General features: G+C 38.5%; 1 protein-coding gene across 10 annotated transcripts in view; it reads right to left on the bottom strand.

Moving 5' to 3' along the window:
• Positions 1-16818, bottom strand: part of OSBPL1A (oxysterol binding protein like 1A) — a 187755-nt gene that overhangs the window by 26829 nt on the left and 144108 nt on the right. For all 10 annotated transcript variants that reach the window (XM_012745965.2, XM_075993584.1, XM_012745966.3 and 7 more), the window contains one exon: positions 4316-4391. In XM_012745965.2, coding sequence (XP_012601419.1) covers positions 4316-4391 — 76 coding nt within the window. The remainder of the gene's footprint in view (positions 1-4315; positions 4392-16818) is intronic.

The raw sequence follows: 16818 nt of genomic DNA, 5'->3' as shown, positions 1-16818 counted from the left end.
ATAACTTGATGCAAAGAAACTTAGTACTAAAGCCTTAAAGTCATAGGCTAGAAATTTTTAAATTTTAACTTTAATGCCTATTTTTGTGACAGCAAAGTATAATAAAGTAATCAATAAAAGACCTTCAATGAAAGATAAAAACATTTAAAAGTCTACAGAAAATATGGAATGGAAATATGAGTTAAAGGAGAAAGCGAAAGTATAAAGGAAAAAATTGCAACTATTAAAGAACAGCTCACTCATGTATTTATTAAACAGAATGATAGCGACAATCAAATCTTTTGGCACTTATTAATAGATTCCACTGGATACCTTTAAAAGAGTAATACAACACCTTCGCTTTAAAAAGTCAGTAATCATCATATACTAGACCTTTGTCACCTCTTATGATAATACCTGAACACACACAGGGTTGGTGCCTGCATGACCCTGAGTGCGAGTGCCTAGGTTGTGGCACCGGTTTCCTAAGTGGCTGAGCATGAGCACACACAACCCCACTTTGGGTGAGCCCTGCTGAGAAAGCCTTGGGAACAAAGGGGTGGGAGAGACGAGGAGGGAGAAAGCAGGGAATGCACAGGATGACAGGGCTACGGAATTATTTCCTTACTCCCCCTGTGCTGCGACAAAAGGACAAGGGAATGAGGAAATAAGGAGCAAAGTCTGCACACGATGAGGCAGTGTCAGGATTAATTCTGAAGATCTGGGAATTTGTTTGGTAAAAGCTTCAGTCACAAAGAGATTTAGGATTAAATTCCAGTTACGTAAAGTTATTCATTTCATGTTGTATAATCCGACATTTTGGTAATGTAATCCTGTCCAAAACAGATTGGGAGAAGACAAGAAGGATGCCATCAGTTTGGGAAACTGAAGTCTCTATATGCTTTTTAGAAAAAAAGTAAAGCCCAACTGCACGTACATGGAAGTGGGGGAGATGGGGGCAGAGTGAGCCCGGCTCGGGACAGTGCTGCGGGCACTGGGGGTCCAGGGTGACGAATGCCCCTAGAAACTCTGACCTTCCTTCCTAATTTAGACCAAATTAGACCTAGATTCTACCTGGTAGATAAGCATCTACTGTGAGTTTATAAAGGCCATATATTTTGAACAATGACACTACAACATAAAACTATTAATACATCATTATATCATAAATCAAGAGCATTAATTGTTTTAGAAAAAGTTGGGATGGGACCTCGGTTCAGTGTGGAATAGTGGGGTTGCCACCTGCAGGACACTCACACCCTCTACTCCGGCACACTCCTCAAAACAGCAGAGACAGCAGGAATGGCTGTGGCTCACTATCAGATTTCCTCTGCTACTTTTAAGACTTATTATCGAATGAAGAAACTGGGTAGATGAAGCTAAGGAAGAGATATGATAGCTGAAGGCACATGGCTTCTGTAACTGAGATTTACCCCCACAAAAGGGAACTGAAGTAAAGTATTTTGATTAACGGTAACAGAATCATGGACACGCAATGGGGGATTTTTTTTTTTAATGCCTTCACTTTGAGTTAAATGTATTAAAAACTTATGGATACACCACTGTTTTCTAAGTTTTGACTTATTTGCTTTTGAGAGGTGGAAGCAGGCAAATATTGGAAAGGGCTGCTACCAAAAATTACTTTAGAAATGTACTCTTGTGGTGATATTTGCATTTTTTCTCTCAAGATACCTTATTTTTAATCTCTGTTGTCGCTCAGCACTTCTACCTTTTGACAGATTTTTTCTGCTGCCCTAAAAGAGGGGCTCTTACAATAGACAGTGCCCAAAGAATACTTCCAAATGCTAGGTGATTTCCTTTCAATCCACGTTAATCAAAATGTTCTAGAACATTCGTTTCCTATAAACCTCAGCAGAAAGACATTTCCAAAAATACTACTTCCCCTGCAGTTCCCTCTCTATGCTTTCAATCAGTTAAGTTCTACGGATATAAGTTTCAAAACATTCTGTGCAGCCCCTTTCAACCCAAACGGCTGTGTTTTTATTTGCTTTATTTTATTTATGATTCAGCCTAAATGTTTACTTGTACAAGTAGTTCTGTACCTAAAAATAAAAGTAAAACCACATTCTAGAGAAGTAGAGTATCTTTCAAAGTATGACAGGTATGATCTAACATAACATTATTTCTTTTCTTTTAAAAGAGTAGCCACAATTCAGACAGAATGCTTGCTTTAGACATAAACTAGATGGACTGTCACCTGCACGGACAAATTCTTGACACCACCACTACAGCTGACACCCAGTGAAACGAGAGGGCAGGAGACAGACTCAGGAAAAGATATACAGAAAACTGTATTTTCACAATGGGCAAAAAGACTAAAACACATCTGAAGTTTTCCTACAAATTCTTTTGACCAAATAGCCAGATATGACCAAATAGATGTGGAACCAATTCTATAGTAATTTAGAATAGTGTGTTTCAAACTGTGGGTTTGGTTCATCAATAAGTTGTGAAATTAATGAGTCAGAATCAACAATTTAATATAATAGAAAATATCATTTGTAGTAATGGTGTGTATTCTTTTGTAAAGCTGGTTTTAATTTTAAGCACCTGCATATATATATTTGCACACTGGATCACAATGGCAAATATATTTTTCTAAGGGTTGGAAAAATACTGACTGCAGAATATAAATAAATCTCAATTGTTTGTCTTGAAATTTTTCTGTTCCAAAGAGATTAACATGTATACTTATCTTCTTATTTAAGACTATTTAGGCCGCCTGCGGTGGCTCACACCTGAAATCCTAGCACTATGGGAGGCTGAGGTGGAAGGATCGCTCAAGGTCAGGAGTTCCAGACCAGCCTGAACAAGAGCAAGATCCCATCTCTATAAAAATAGAAAGAAATTAGCCAAACAACTAAAAATATATAGAAAAAATTAGCCAGGCATGGTGGCATATGCCTGTAGTCCCAGCTATTTGGGAGGTTGAGGCCAGAGGATCAGTTGAGCCCGGGAGTTTGATGTTGCTGTGAGCTAGACTGATGCCACGGCACTCTAGCCCAATCAACAAAGCAAGACTCTGTTTCAAAAAAAAAAAAAAAAAGACTATATACATTTGTTGATACACATTTGCTTTGTCCTGTTGAGTCTTAACATAATTGAAATAGGATTAGAGCTCAGGTGTTCTGATTCTCAGCTGTGATTAACTACTGTTAATAAGAACCACTATTTGCTGAGCACTATGCTAAACCAGGGACTATCCTAGACATGTTACATAAATTATTTATTTTTTAATATACCTCTAAGGTACAAATTATGATCATAACTTTATGAAGGAGGAAACATTACACAGGCAGGGACAACTTGCCCAGGGTCTCACAGCCAGGAAGTGGCAGAGCTGAGATTAAATCCCACATTATCAGGCTACAAAAAGTTTAGCTGAATTTCTCTCCATGCAGGATTCAAAAAACATTTGTTTAAAAATTAATGTTTCTAGGATCAGCTCCTTGGAAATTACATTTAGGAAGTCTCGGATTACTACCCCACCTAGAGAACAGAGACATCGGAAAACTGCCCAAGTAGGCACATCCGCAGTTGTCAGGATTTCAACCATTAGAATGAAATGTATATTAGGCAACTTAATCCCAGTGCAGAGAAAGTTCTGGAAGTACTCCCAGGTTGCACACAAAATTGTAAAATTGAAAAGGTAAATGTCCAGGCAGATTCTTTGGCACCTCAGGACTCACATGTTTTTAATTTTTCATCATTCTTAGTATTTAAAGATCATGCCAGGAAGAGTTAAGAGAACTTTACTCAGAATTCTAGTCTCACATCAGGTGGTAGGGCTGGCCACTACCTTAAAGGGAATGCAAGGATTTGTACAATAGGAAATATTGCCATCTCCTCCACCTCCCCCCAAATCAGATCTGCCCGCACAGATAACTAAGCAGAGACATCTTCCAAATATTTAACATACTATACTTAGAAATTCAAAGTACAAAAGCTTATCTTATGTACAGAAGTGTAAGTGAAATTCTATTCTACACTGTGTGGGTAGGGGGTCTGTTCCTTCTGAGAAAAATTTCTGGGTAAGTTTATGGGGCAATAGAAATGTGATGTAACAATAGAAAAATAGCATTTTCCTATTCCTATTTTCTTAAAATGAAAAATCACATTAAAGTCATAATAAATGGCATAAAGAGTGGTTCAAATTCTTGTCAGAAAAACCTAAGACTTTTCATGATTTGTGATTCTCTAAGGCTTCCATAAACATTATGCATTGCTTTTATGCAAACTTTAAGATTCCCTTCTAAAGGATATGCAATTAAACACGTCTGCTTAAGGCCATATGATCAAACTGACAGCTATTTACCATTCCAATACATTTTCTTAGGATGCTCCAGATACTGAAGTCATTTCTGGAAAACATAGGAGAGGGCAAGCTTGTTCTGAAAAAAATAAAAGAAAAACAAAGAGTTCATTTTAATTCCATTGACATTAGGAAGGAAAAAGTATTGTCATTAATACGAGAGCTGCAGGCACACAGGTATAGAGACACTTTAAAAATGTGCATCATCACAGACAGGACAAAACAGGCTCAATCTGGGATTGCACCTGTTCATTGCTATTTTGGTCTCTGAAAAGTTGTGTAGCAAATCCACTGTTCCTCTGTCTTCAGCATTCTTATGGTCTGAATTCTCCTAGTCCTCCGCAGGCCTTGGGGTCCAGCTGTTTGGACCACCTTAGAGGTAGGTACACCATCCTTTCATGTGCTGGCACAGCTGAACTTATGGTTAGACTCAAGGCACACGCACCATATTCCGATACTTCATAAGTTACCATTCTCTAGCTGCTAAATAATGTAAACAAAATGCCATCAAAAAGCCTAGCTAAACTATAAAAGCTAAAGTAAAGCTTGCATTAGTACTTCCCCAAGGACACTGGCATTGAACAAAATGTAGCAATTCTGGATATGCTGGAAAACCTCTAACAAATTAACCTCTTTAGAAACAGCATCTTCAAAGCCTCTGCGGGAGCTTGGGAGTAGCCAGGAGGGGGGTGGCTGCCAGCGGCAGGGGTGCGAGGCTGGATAAGCAGCACGCCAGAGCCAGGCCGGGTAGGCAGGGAGCCAACCCCACTTCCACAGACAGGAGGGCGGCGCCACGGGGGCTGGGGGCCGTGGGAGAACCACCCAGACCAACTTTCTAAAACACTGTCGTAAGTTTTCCGGGTGCCTTCTGAAACATAGCCGTGTAACGAAAACGCCAAAGAAAATATTCAAAAATTATCTTCTAAAGAACCTCTAAATTAATTCAATTGTAGAAGTGAATAAAATTTTTAAGTTTTAAAATAAGTAATATTGTTTTTTAAATCCTCCAATGGTGGGATTCTTCTGGTTTCTCTTTTTTAGGACACACATTGCTCATTTGGCAGATTTGTCATCTAAACGAGCTGCTGGGGAAGTGGCCACAGATGGCATTTAAATCACATTCCCCCCAACCCAAGACCATCAATCTCTGTGACAGGAATAATGGATACCAGGGATAAGAATCCCCGCTGCTATTTACCATTGGCATGTACAACACAGTTTTAGAGGTGCATATAAATTAAATCTTCCATCTCCTGTCTGCGAAAAAGCCCACCAGAAATATAACATACCTAGGAAGCTGTGAGCCTAAAATAAGCTCTGTGAAGAGCCACTGAGGGCCGTCATTCCTCCCAACGAATGCTTACCTTATATGTACAGGTATGCGCTACCATTCCAACTAAAGGCAAGAATAGCAGAAAGGCAAGAAAAGTAATAAATATCTTGCAGGCATTTCTTGGAGGCAGAAGAGACTTCCAAGCTTTGTAATTATTCTCACTTTGGAAACTGTCTCAGGATTGCCAGCCAAGAGAGTTCCACTTAGAAATACCCTATACTCATTTGCACAAGACTTTTTTGTGATGTTTTATGAAAATGTAATAATTACTCATTTAGGAGGAGGCCAGAGTATGCACAACATTAATTATCTGTCCTGAACACAACCAGAAAGCAGAGGTAGGATTCTGAAAGGCAAGCAGCCATCAGGAGCCCACGTCATTTCCTCCTGAATGACACACAGGGGCGACACTGTGCAAGAAACTGATCAGAAGCTGCAAGAGACACGGCGGCCCGCAGCCCGTGCACCAGGCAGAAGCCGCACTGCAGTAAACAACCTCAGGGCTGCTGACCACAGTCGAAGTCCACAGTCTAAGCGTGATAAGGCTGCCAAACAGACAGGGCAGTCTCAGACTGCCGGAAGAGAGGACAGCAGCTACAGCATCCCCAAGGGCAAGCTGAGCTGGGATTCAGATCCAGGTGCCACTACTGAACACCCCTACTTAGGAGCACTGGTTAGGGGTGCACACAGGTGTGTGGAAAGCACCTCTTACAAGCAATGGCAAGGGAAGTGTGGAGCCCAGAGAAACAAAAGCAGCTGGAGTTCGGGGACCAGTGAGCTCCACAGGGGTCTTTCAGCCCAGAGGTCTTGGAGCACCGGGGGGAGGGGCCTGGGATGGCAGGAGTAACGACCACAGCCCCAGCTGCTGTGCACCTCTGCCTGCTGCATTTTCCCCACAGCAACATGTGACAGGCTCCTGCTTGTTGACCACACCCTCCCCAATCCTGCAACAGGATGTAAACCCCATGAGAACTCAGGTTTGCTCTCCTGCTGTAGCCCTGCTGCCTAGGACAATGGCTAACATAGACTAGGAGTTTTATTTGTAGAATGAACTCTGGAATTTATAAGGCCTATTAGCAGACATTATCTCCTTCATAAAGAATCTGGTGTATTCTATGCTACTCAAGAAAGCAGGACTAGCACTACTGGTGACAGTTTGTATTAGGATGGCTAATATAAAGGCCTGTCTTACAATTAATTCTAAAACAGGAGTTGAGAGATTCTTCTTAAGGGAGCATTTCAGAGCATGGAAGGATCTAGAAGCCGGAGGATTCTGTCAGTCAGGGCACAGCAAAGTGCTCCTGCACGGGGTGGGAAGCTGGTCTAACCAGCTGGGTCAGGGATGCTGTGGAGCATCCTGCTCTAGCCCAAATGTCAATGGTGCCAAGGCTGAGAAACCCAGCCAGAGGCATACATACGATGAGAGCTTCATATATAATTTCAGATTTTGTAGTAACCACATTAAAAAAGGTATAAAGGAATAAGATGAATTAATTTTACTAATATGTTTTATTCAACCCAATATATCTAAAATATTAGCATTTCAACATTTAATCAATACAAAAAATTAGAGATATTTTAGATACTTTTTCCATGTTGTCTTCAAAATCTAGTGTATATTTTACACTTCAGAGCACATCTCAATTTAGCTACTAAATTTAACAGTTAATGTGAAATCTAGACTTAAAGTTGCATTGAATGGAAGGATATCTTATACTGCTTCATTTTACAATTTATATTAATTAAAATTAAATAAAAGTAAAAATTTAGTTGCTTAGTCACATAGCCAGATTTCAAGTACTCAAAAGCCATACTATACTGTTGACCAGTGGCTACTGTGCTGGACAGAACAAATCTCTGTGATTACTTCTGAAAACAAAAGGAGCGCATTGTTTGAAGATTGTGGGGGTGGGGCAAAAACCTGCTCAAGTAGAGGAGTCTACAGTCAACAGATAACAAGATAACAGTCCACAGCCTAATCTTCAAGAAAATGCTGAATCTTCCTGCAGTGATATTTAAAGAAGCAGAGGGAATAAAGTAAATGTTTAAATTAGGTAGCAGATTAAATTTTTAAAAAATAATTTGTATTGCAAAGGATAGGTTTCCATTTTAAAAATGTCACTCCCTCTACCAGGAAAAGAGAGAGAGAGAGAGAGAGAGAGAGAGAGAGAGAGAGAGAGAGAGAGAATTCCCTAATGATGCCGGATGGTGGTGTTACTCCAGAACAGAGAGCAGTAACCAGAATCCTCGGGCTGAAAGCACAGCCCAGTTGTTCTCGAGCCGTGGAGTTTATCTGAGGGTCATTCTCCAGCATTCTATGCTTCCTTTTTCTCTTTACACAGAGAGAAAACACCCTGTACCAGGGACTGGCAGTGATATGCCCTGATTCTATTTTCAAGCATACAGATGACATTATGACTATCCAGACAACACAATAACTGGTTTTTAAGTGAAAAGTCTCCTCGCAGTTGTTTTATCTCTGGGATACAAATGGCTCCCCTTGTTAGCCCACCATTTTCCCCTAGTGTTGTAAACAGACCTCAGATTGAACCAAATTATGATAACAAACGCTGTGCTCGAATCCCCCTTGTTCGGAAAAAGCACAAGCTCAAGAGATCACTATCCCCAAAATCTTTAAACGCTCTGGGTCTTGAGTATGGGCATGCATCTACCTTACTAAACACTGTTATAACTGGGGAGGCCAGCTTTCTCATGGAGGGTATAAAAGGACCTTGGGATGGGACGCAGAGCAGCAGTGCACACTTTGCTACCGCCTCCCTGTGTAACCGGGGGCCAGTCTTCCAAGTTGAGGCTACACAGCTATACAGTTCACCTTTTTTTCTGGAGTGACTATTAATAGAACAGAACCTTTTTTTGGCAGCTAAATCTACACTAAGAAAAATAATATCCAAGACGAGTAAAGTCTCTTGGAAATGAAGGTTCAGTTTGTTACCTATACGTCAGTTTTAAAGAATTTTAAAAATTCTTTGTTATTTTTATAAAGTACAAATATCCTACGATAAAAACATTCATTGTCATTGGTGACATCATCTGCCCACTAAATTATCTTTTCCCTTTGTAGAAGCTCTTTGTATATTATAAATATTTTATTCACCACCCACATTACGGATAACTTTTTATCAAGTCTAGCGTTGTTTTGGTTGTTCTGTTCATGGTGTGATTCGCCAAACCAAATCTATCTACTCGGGAAGACTATACACATTATGCTCATAATGTATATGTGAAACAAATGAACAGCTTTCAGCATTTTCCCAGGGGGACAAGATAAAAATATTATTCTATTAATAGTCACTCCAGGAAAAAAGGTAAATCTCTTAATTCACAAAGTTTGGTAATCTCATCCTTAAATTTTTAGGAATTCAAGTTCTATGTCAAAACCAAGAACATATACCAGAAAAACAATCTTCTCAAGCATATACCTAATGGTAGTAAACACAATTAAATGGGGGAAAAGAGTATGTGGTTATTTTTCAAATTACAAAATATTACATCATATAAACAAAACAACCCACAGATAAAGGACAAGCTAGTCACCTCCTGATCTGTCCATGCCAAGAGTGACAGCATAAGCACACCTTCCCACACCTTTCTCTTTGTACAAACAAGCAGATACAAGTAGATATATTCTTACTGAACTATTACCCTACAGGCCACATTGCTTTTTCACTAAATAACATATCAAGGACACCGCCTTCAAGTTGATAGATAGAGCCGTACCTATCTTTCCTTCTTTCTAATGCCTTCAGGCTTATGTACACATACATGTAAACTTTATATAAGTATCATGTCATGCATGCTGGTTTTGTTTTTAATGTAGTCTTTTCCCCTTTCTGTTCTTTTTTGCTTGCCACCTCTCTTGCCACCCCCACCATTGTACTCTAGGACTCATGTTTAAAAGCTGATCTCTCTGTCTATACCTTTCTACATGTTTCCAAATAGTGACATATGGAGCACACACACATGTACACATGAAGGGGCTTTCAGACTTTAATACTCCGAAATAAAGTATTAATTATACACACTTCTCTATAGTCTGCTTTTCAATACTGCACGGAAACGTGTTGACGTCAAATGGTAAACTAACTCTTGTAATGAATGTATGACATTCCGTAAGAATACTACATATCAAAATTCATTTTGCCATTTGCCATGAAAGGCATTCATCATTTTTGGCTTTTTGCCAAAACAAATAATGTAACAAAAACATCTCAGGACATTATATCCTTATTTAAATCTGATGCTTTCTCTCCTATGGCATAAGAGTACTAAGGGGTAAAAGTTGCTGGGTCAAAAAGTATCTCTATTTTACATTTCCACAGATGCTCCCAGATTGCCTGTGGACAAGGTTTTAACAATTTCGCGTCTCCTCTGCGATCTATGAGGTCACACTTCTTCCCACATCTCTACCAAAGCTACTGGTGTCAGTGAGTGATCTTGTACTTTTAAGGTTTGTCCGTCTGACATTCAAGTGCAATACTACATTGCTACTTTGTTTTTCCTTGACTACTGAATTAGAATATCTTTTCTTATGCTTAATGATTTGCACATCTGTAACTTGTCTATCATTTATACCACTGTGGGGTTTTTTCCTGTCACTTGACAAGAATTTTTTGTAGATAATAGATATTAATCCTTTGGCACCCAGATTGCAAATAGTACCTTTTGCAAGTTAAAAAAAAAAAAAAAAAAAAAACTTTTACAAATATGACTTTTATTATTAGTTTTGTATATAAAACTATATACTAAAGTTTTAGTTTTTGAAAATGATGTTCCAGGCCAGGCGCGGTGGCTCACGCCTGTAATCCTAGCACTTTGGGAGGCTGAGGTGGGCAGACTGCTCGAGGTCAGGAGTTCAAAACCAGCCTGAGCAAGAGCAAGACCCTGTCTCTACTATAAATAGAAAGAAATTAGTTGGCCAACTAATATATATATAGAAAAAATTAGCATGGTGGCGCATGCCCGTAGTCCCAGCTACTTGGAAGGCTGGGGCAGTAGAGACTCTGTCTCAAAAAATATAAAAATAAAAAATAAAATGATGTTCCAATTCTTTGTGACCAAAATATACACGTATATCTCAAGCTCAAACCTCTACATAAAAACAGCCAGGTCCATTGAAGACATTTTTCTTGTTTGCTCATCTTGGGCCACTTGTGACTGTAAGTCTCCTGTCCTCTATGCCTTTCACAAATAGGGCCTGTGAAGTCACCATGCTCCCTTTCTTATAAGACAGAAGAGCTCTAACACTTCTCTTACCCATGTTTCTAGGAATCTTAATAGGCTACACTTTTATTTAGCTTGATTCTGGTTTCTATCTCACTTTAAAAGACCTTGATCATTGCTCTGTATGCTTCAAGGAAGACAGGAAAAGTTCAAGAGTCCTTTCAAAATGTGACTCTTTCGCAAATGTGACAACAAAACACCCCTGGGCTAACTTTAAATGGGTTCTGCCAAGATGAAGTGTGTGAATACTAACAGCTGACACTGAGCGAGTGTTTTACTCCAGTTTACACCCTGTTAATTACTTAATGTGCATACACTCATTTAATCCTCAAAGTAATCCTATAAATTAATCACTCTTATTGAATAACTTGTCCATGGTTACAAATTTAGTGAGTGGTAGAACTGGGATATGTTAACTGCAGAGCCTTAGCGCTCAGCTTGCCGAGGGCTGACTGCGCTTCCTGTGTACACTTGAACACTACCTGGCGAAAGAGTCCAAGCCTCAGTGTTTCTACTTAGAAAATGACAATACCAGTATCTCACATGGCCATGATGGGACCCCAGGAAACAATGCATATAGAGCAGTGTTTATTCAACTTTGGGTCTCATTCACTGTAGTTTGTGAACTCAGTTTAATGGTTAATATTATATATAGCCAGCATTTCAAAACATGAAATAGAATAACACTTCTAGCAAGGGTAGATATTGTTAATGAAAAATTTGTTCCAATAATATACCTCCCCCCTACTGCATGTATGTATATTATGTGGTCAAATATAAATTTTTTTTTTAATATATGGGACTTGGTCAGTGATGCAAAACATTCAGCCCAGTGCCTGGCAGGTAGGAAATGTCCAAATAAAGTGGAAGTTAGTGTTATTGTTATTATTAATTATTTCAGGGGAAACTATCTCATCTTCCTGAGTTGTTACAGATTTAAAACTACTACTATTAATACTTTCTGGATGAATAATTTACTTTTACTAATTATAGTTTCAAAAGACGATCTAGAAAATGGTTATTTATTGAACAATCTTCATAGCTATATTCTAGTTTTCACAGAGAAACAGATACGAAGTTATTTCCATTACCCTGGAGAAAAGCAAACAATGAAATGGTTCTCAACATTTGTGCTATTTCCCCCTAACAAGGCTTTACACTAGTCTGATGAATGCTACAGCCAGTGGCTCTCACTTGGGATCAGATACCAGAACAACCTGAGATTTTTTTAAACTAGTGTACTATCTCTTCCTGAAAAGGGGTAGGATGGGGGAGAGTGTTAGACAAAACTTGTTTAAACAACAATTGTGGATAAGGCACAATGAAGCAACTTGGGAGGGACATTCTGACTTGGAAATGTCCCTTTCTTTTCTGTCATTTAACAATTCATTGGTATTCTTTGTTTTAATGACATATGACCTGGGAGAAAGTGCCAGGACAATTCCATCAAAATAATATTTTTCGATTAAGAAATAATGAAAAGACTATCCTAATAAATCCCAATAAATTAAATTTAATTGTACTGTGCTAGGCCAAGGCGGGCGGATTGCTCAAGGTCAGGAGTTCAAAACCAGCCTGAGCAAGAGCAAGACCCCGTCTCTACTATAAATAGAAAGAAATTAATTGGCCAACTAATATATATATAGACAAAATTAGCCGGGCATGGTGGCGCATGCCTGTAGTCACAGCTAGTCAGGAGGCTGAGGCAGCAGGACTGCTTGAGCCCAGGAGTTTGAGGTTGCTGTGAGCTAGGCTGATGCCACGGCACTCACTCTAGCCTGGGCAACAAAGCGAGACTCTGTCTCAAAAAAAAAAAAAACAAAAAAAAAACTTGTACTGTGCTTTAAACATTCCATTGACATTATAAAAGTACATCATTTAGTCTCTAGAAACTCCACTGTACACTTACAAGTGAATGACACAAAAAAGGCAAATGTCTTACTAATATTATGAAAACTGTTTTAACCTTTTGGTCTCCTCAAAGAGACTTGGGGACTCCCCCCAAGGGTCCAAAGACTCCATTTTCTAGAACCACTGGTATATGCTGTGGCAGAGGGCATTCCCTTTTCCTAGTATTTCTTTTAAGAAATCTTGGAATGAGGTAGTTTTTTTTAAAAATCCATTTATTCAATAAATATTGACTGCATTTCAACTATTATGATTGGTTTTGAGGCTATTAGAAAGCTGGATAAACAAAATACCCAAGAATGTGCAACTCTTCAGCTAGGTGGGCTTAAAGACATTCAAAATCAGTAAGATATTTTGAAACCAATATAATCTTACTTTAGTAAGATAAAATTTGAAAATTGCAACCAAAACTCATCTTTAGTAGTTCAGGTGACTGCCTGAAAGATGAATATGATTTTTCATTTTATCTTAACATTTAAATCTGAGAGTAAAACCAGTTTCTTTGGCCATGCAACACACAGAATTTCAGCTTAAGTTGATGCAATCTGATTTCATCATTATGAAAATGATGCTCTCATACAACCAGGGAAAATAATGTTTGCCCTCCAAAGTTTGATGAGACTTCACAGTCTTAAAAATACTATTATTCCTCAGTTACATAATATTAATTAAAATCTTAGTTGTGATATATGTGAAGATTTAAGATCTTCAAAGGTATCTTATATATGAAATGATAGGCTTAGGATATTGAAATCAACACACAAAGTGCCTAAAATTCACCTATACAGTTACATTTCCAAAATTTGCCTATCCCCATTTCAACAGAAGTAGAGCTTGGACTGCTCATAAAAAGAGACCGCATCACTTAAAACTCTTTTCCTACATAACTGATAGTATAATGTAGCCTCCACCTAGTTTCAGATTTGAATTCAGACACCTGTAGGAATCAAAGTTCTCTCTACATATCTGGAATGCCATTTGAAGCCAAGTATAAACCAGCACCATAACTTACAGCTGAGTCAGACATGAAGGTGATACGGTTAGCTCAACAGCTAAGGATTTAACCTGCTCCTAGACATCTTCAACTAAAAGTAGCCCAGAGTCTTAGAAGCAGGTAAGTACAAGGCTGAGAGCCCCAAGCCCAGTCATATGCCTTTTTAAATTATGCATCTTTTAAAAATCCAATGACTTGGTTTCCTACTTTAAGTTTAATAATTTGATGTAATCATCTGATATTACTATTTGATTTTGCTATATATATTTGGATAATTGGAGATTATTTTTCATTTTTGATCTTTTAGATCACATATTTATAGTCTGTGATGATCACTTAATAAATCTGGCTCTGCACAGCAAAGAGGTTAGGGTGATTTTCATTGTTTTACAAGAGGTTTTACTTGTTTTGTTTGTAATAAGTTAAAACTGTATTTATAAAATTTTAAAGTGATTTTCATGGTGGATTTCTAAAAGTTAAAATTCATTGTCAAACTTCAGGGGCACAGTAAATTTCCTACTTATGTTAGTTTATCACCGCACTGCATTAACAGAAAAGCTTATATAACCATCACATTTCAAAGCCAAAATCTACTGATGAGAAAATACCGCTAAATGAATCTTTTGGTTTAGAAAGATGTCACTTTGGGCAGCTGGGCACTGTAGGCCTCCTTCATAGTGTTCAACACAGTTGGGAGGAAGGAAGGATGATGGAATGGCAGACCTTAACCTAGGAACAGGGTCACTATTCTTTGCTCGCCCTTATCTCTAAGAGTAACTGAGATTTGATGCAATGGGTGCCAGAACAGACATGGAGTCATTGAAATGAAAAGTGAAGACAGCAGATCACAGCTGTTTGGACCTAAAAAGAAGTGGTCTTAATGACAGAGAATGCCGATGAAATGCAGGGTGTGCTGCACAGATCAGAGCCAACCCCTCATCCTTCCTGTTTCACAGGAAACTTACCTCTTACCCTAAGCCTCCTGCAGTGAGGATTGCTAAGGAGCAGAGAGGCATCAAAATGGTGAGCACAAATCTCCCACTAATCTCTCCCCACACTCCAAAAGAGATATGAGGCTATCTTATCACTGGTATTTTTGTTGGTGAGGGAGGAGAAAGCAGCCCTTCCTCACTACTATAAAAATGTCTTGAGTTCTATATTGAGAAGTGTCCTGTCTGAGAACTTGAATGTGCTCCAGCTGGATTAGTAGAATGTGCTCCAGCTGTAGCAGTATGGGGTTGGTGAGACCTAGACGTCTCTACTATAATGTAGGTTTGAATGCCTGATGGAAATAATTGATCCTTGAATGCAACTCTGGAGCAAGAGTGTTTTTAATACACTATATGTTATCTGAAACACTGCAGACAAGGACTTCAGGTTCCAGAAACAAGGATTTGGGGACTATGCAAAAAAATATGTAACAAGAGAAGACACAAAGGGAAGCAAAGATGGGCTGAATAGCAGAAATATCCCTCTGCAAATATGACTCTGAGCTTTCCAAACCTCCCTTTAAACCACACCTACTTTTTCAGAATGAATGTAACAATTTGATTGTGATTTGCTTTGGCTAGTTCAACAGGGTGACTTAACTTCTTTTTTAAATGATCTAAGATGCTTCTGACTGCTTACAATCAGAGTAACAGAATTTCTGGAGAGTTGAATTTTTGGTTCTTTCCTGTTCTGTGACACATGACATGGAATATGTATGCTCATTTCCCTTCTGTTTCTTTTCTGACTGCTCTGAGCATAGTAAGATACCTGTACTGCAAAGGACAATATTATTCTCCTTTCCTAAAGGTGTTTTTTCCTGCTGAGTACACAGTGTCCTAATATACACAATTAGATCCAAGTAGTCTACCTAGCCTTTCTGAGATTTTGTTTCTAATGAGATGGGTTATGTCAATCATATCCTGAAGGAAAATAGCCAAAAAAGCTTAGTTTTTATAAGCAGAGAACAGTTATTGATGAAAAGCACATAATTTCCATGAAAACATTATACCTTTGATTATTCTTGCATCCTTTGGAATATTCTACTTTGGTATAAAGTTGGTGGATAAGGGAGATTACAGGAAGAGAAAATGATTTTTTCCTCTAGGATTGGTTAAGGAGAATAAGTTTCGTTTGTTCATGTTAATGCAACTGGAAACTTAGAAAGGCCTAGAAGGCAAGTTCCATGTTCAATTTAATTTGTAGTAGTGCCCAGCACTGAGCCAGCAACAGATGGGTGCTTAATAAATGTTTTGGGACTACAGTGTTGACAGGTGGCCTTACCAATAACCTATCTAACAGAGGAAAATAAACTATCAAACAGAAAGAGAAATTCACAGCGCAACTGCCCTTTGTTTTAATTAAAATTCCTGTGACCTAACTTATCTCCAAGAGTTTTGTTTCCTCAGCCTTGAAGAGCCCTACGCTCCAGTCAGAAACAAATTCCAAGGACTCTGATAAGTTGGCCTCACGGAAAAAAGAGAAAAATAAAGACCACCTGGGACAGTTTTGCTGCCCCTTCTGTTGTCAGCCTGCTAAAGCACAGGGAAAAAAGCCATTTTTACTTTTAAAACTCCAAGCAGCTTTTCCTCAGTTGCAGGACATTTCTACTCCTTCATTTGTGCACCATGGCCACTCACTCACTCTCTCTTTCACGTGGGCTCCATTTCTCAGGAAAGTAAATAAACTTTTTACTTTTATATATCCTAATCTCTGTGAGAAATCTTTCTCTGTCCATATACGAATTTCACACCCTCTCAAGTGTTAATTCTCTGTAAATTATCACATAAAAGACACAAACAAAACTGTATTCATTAAAGACTGGATCAAAATGTCTTCTATGTCAGAATATGAAGCTTTGTGTTTAAATATGTATCTCTTTGTTATTCTAAACATCTACAAAGATTCTACATTTCAAGAAAAGAACAGAGGCTCTGGATTCAGAAAACCTCATTTGAACCCAGGTCCTACCATTTGATTGTTTAGGTGATCTTGGGCATGTAAATTAAACTTTCTTTGTCTCAATTTCTTTATCTGTACAAC

The sequence above is a fragment of the Microcebus murinus genome, chromosome 17 (assembly GCF_040939455.1).
Source record: "Microcebus murinus isolate Inina chromosome 17, M.murinus_Inina_mat1.0, whole genome shotgun sequence".
NCBI classification, from domain to species: domain Eukaryota; kingdom Metazoa; phylum Chordata; class Mammalia; order Primates; family Cheirogaleidae; genus Microcebus; species Microcebus murinus.
Note: the sequence above shows the minus strand (reverse complement) of the source record. Positions and strands in the feature narration are given on the sequence as shown.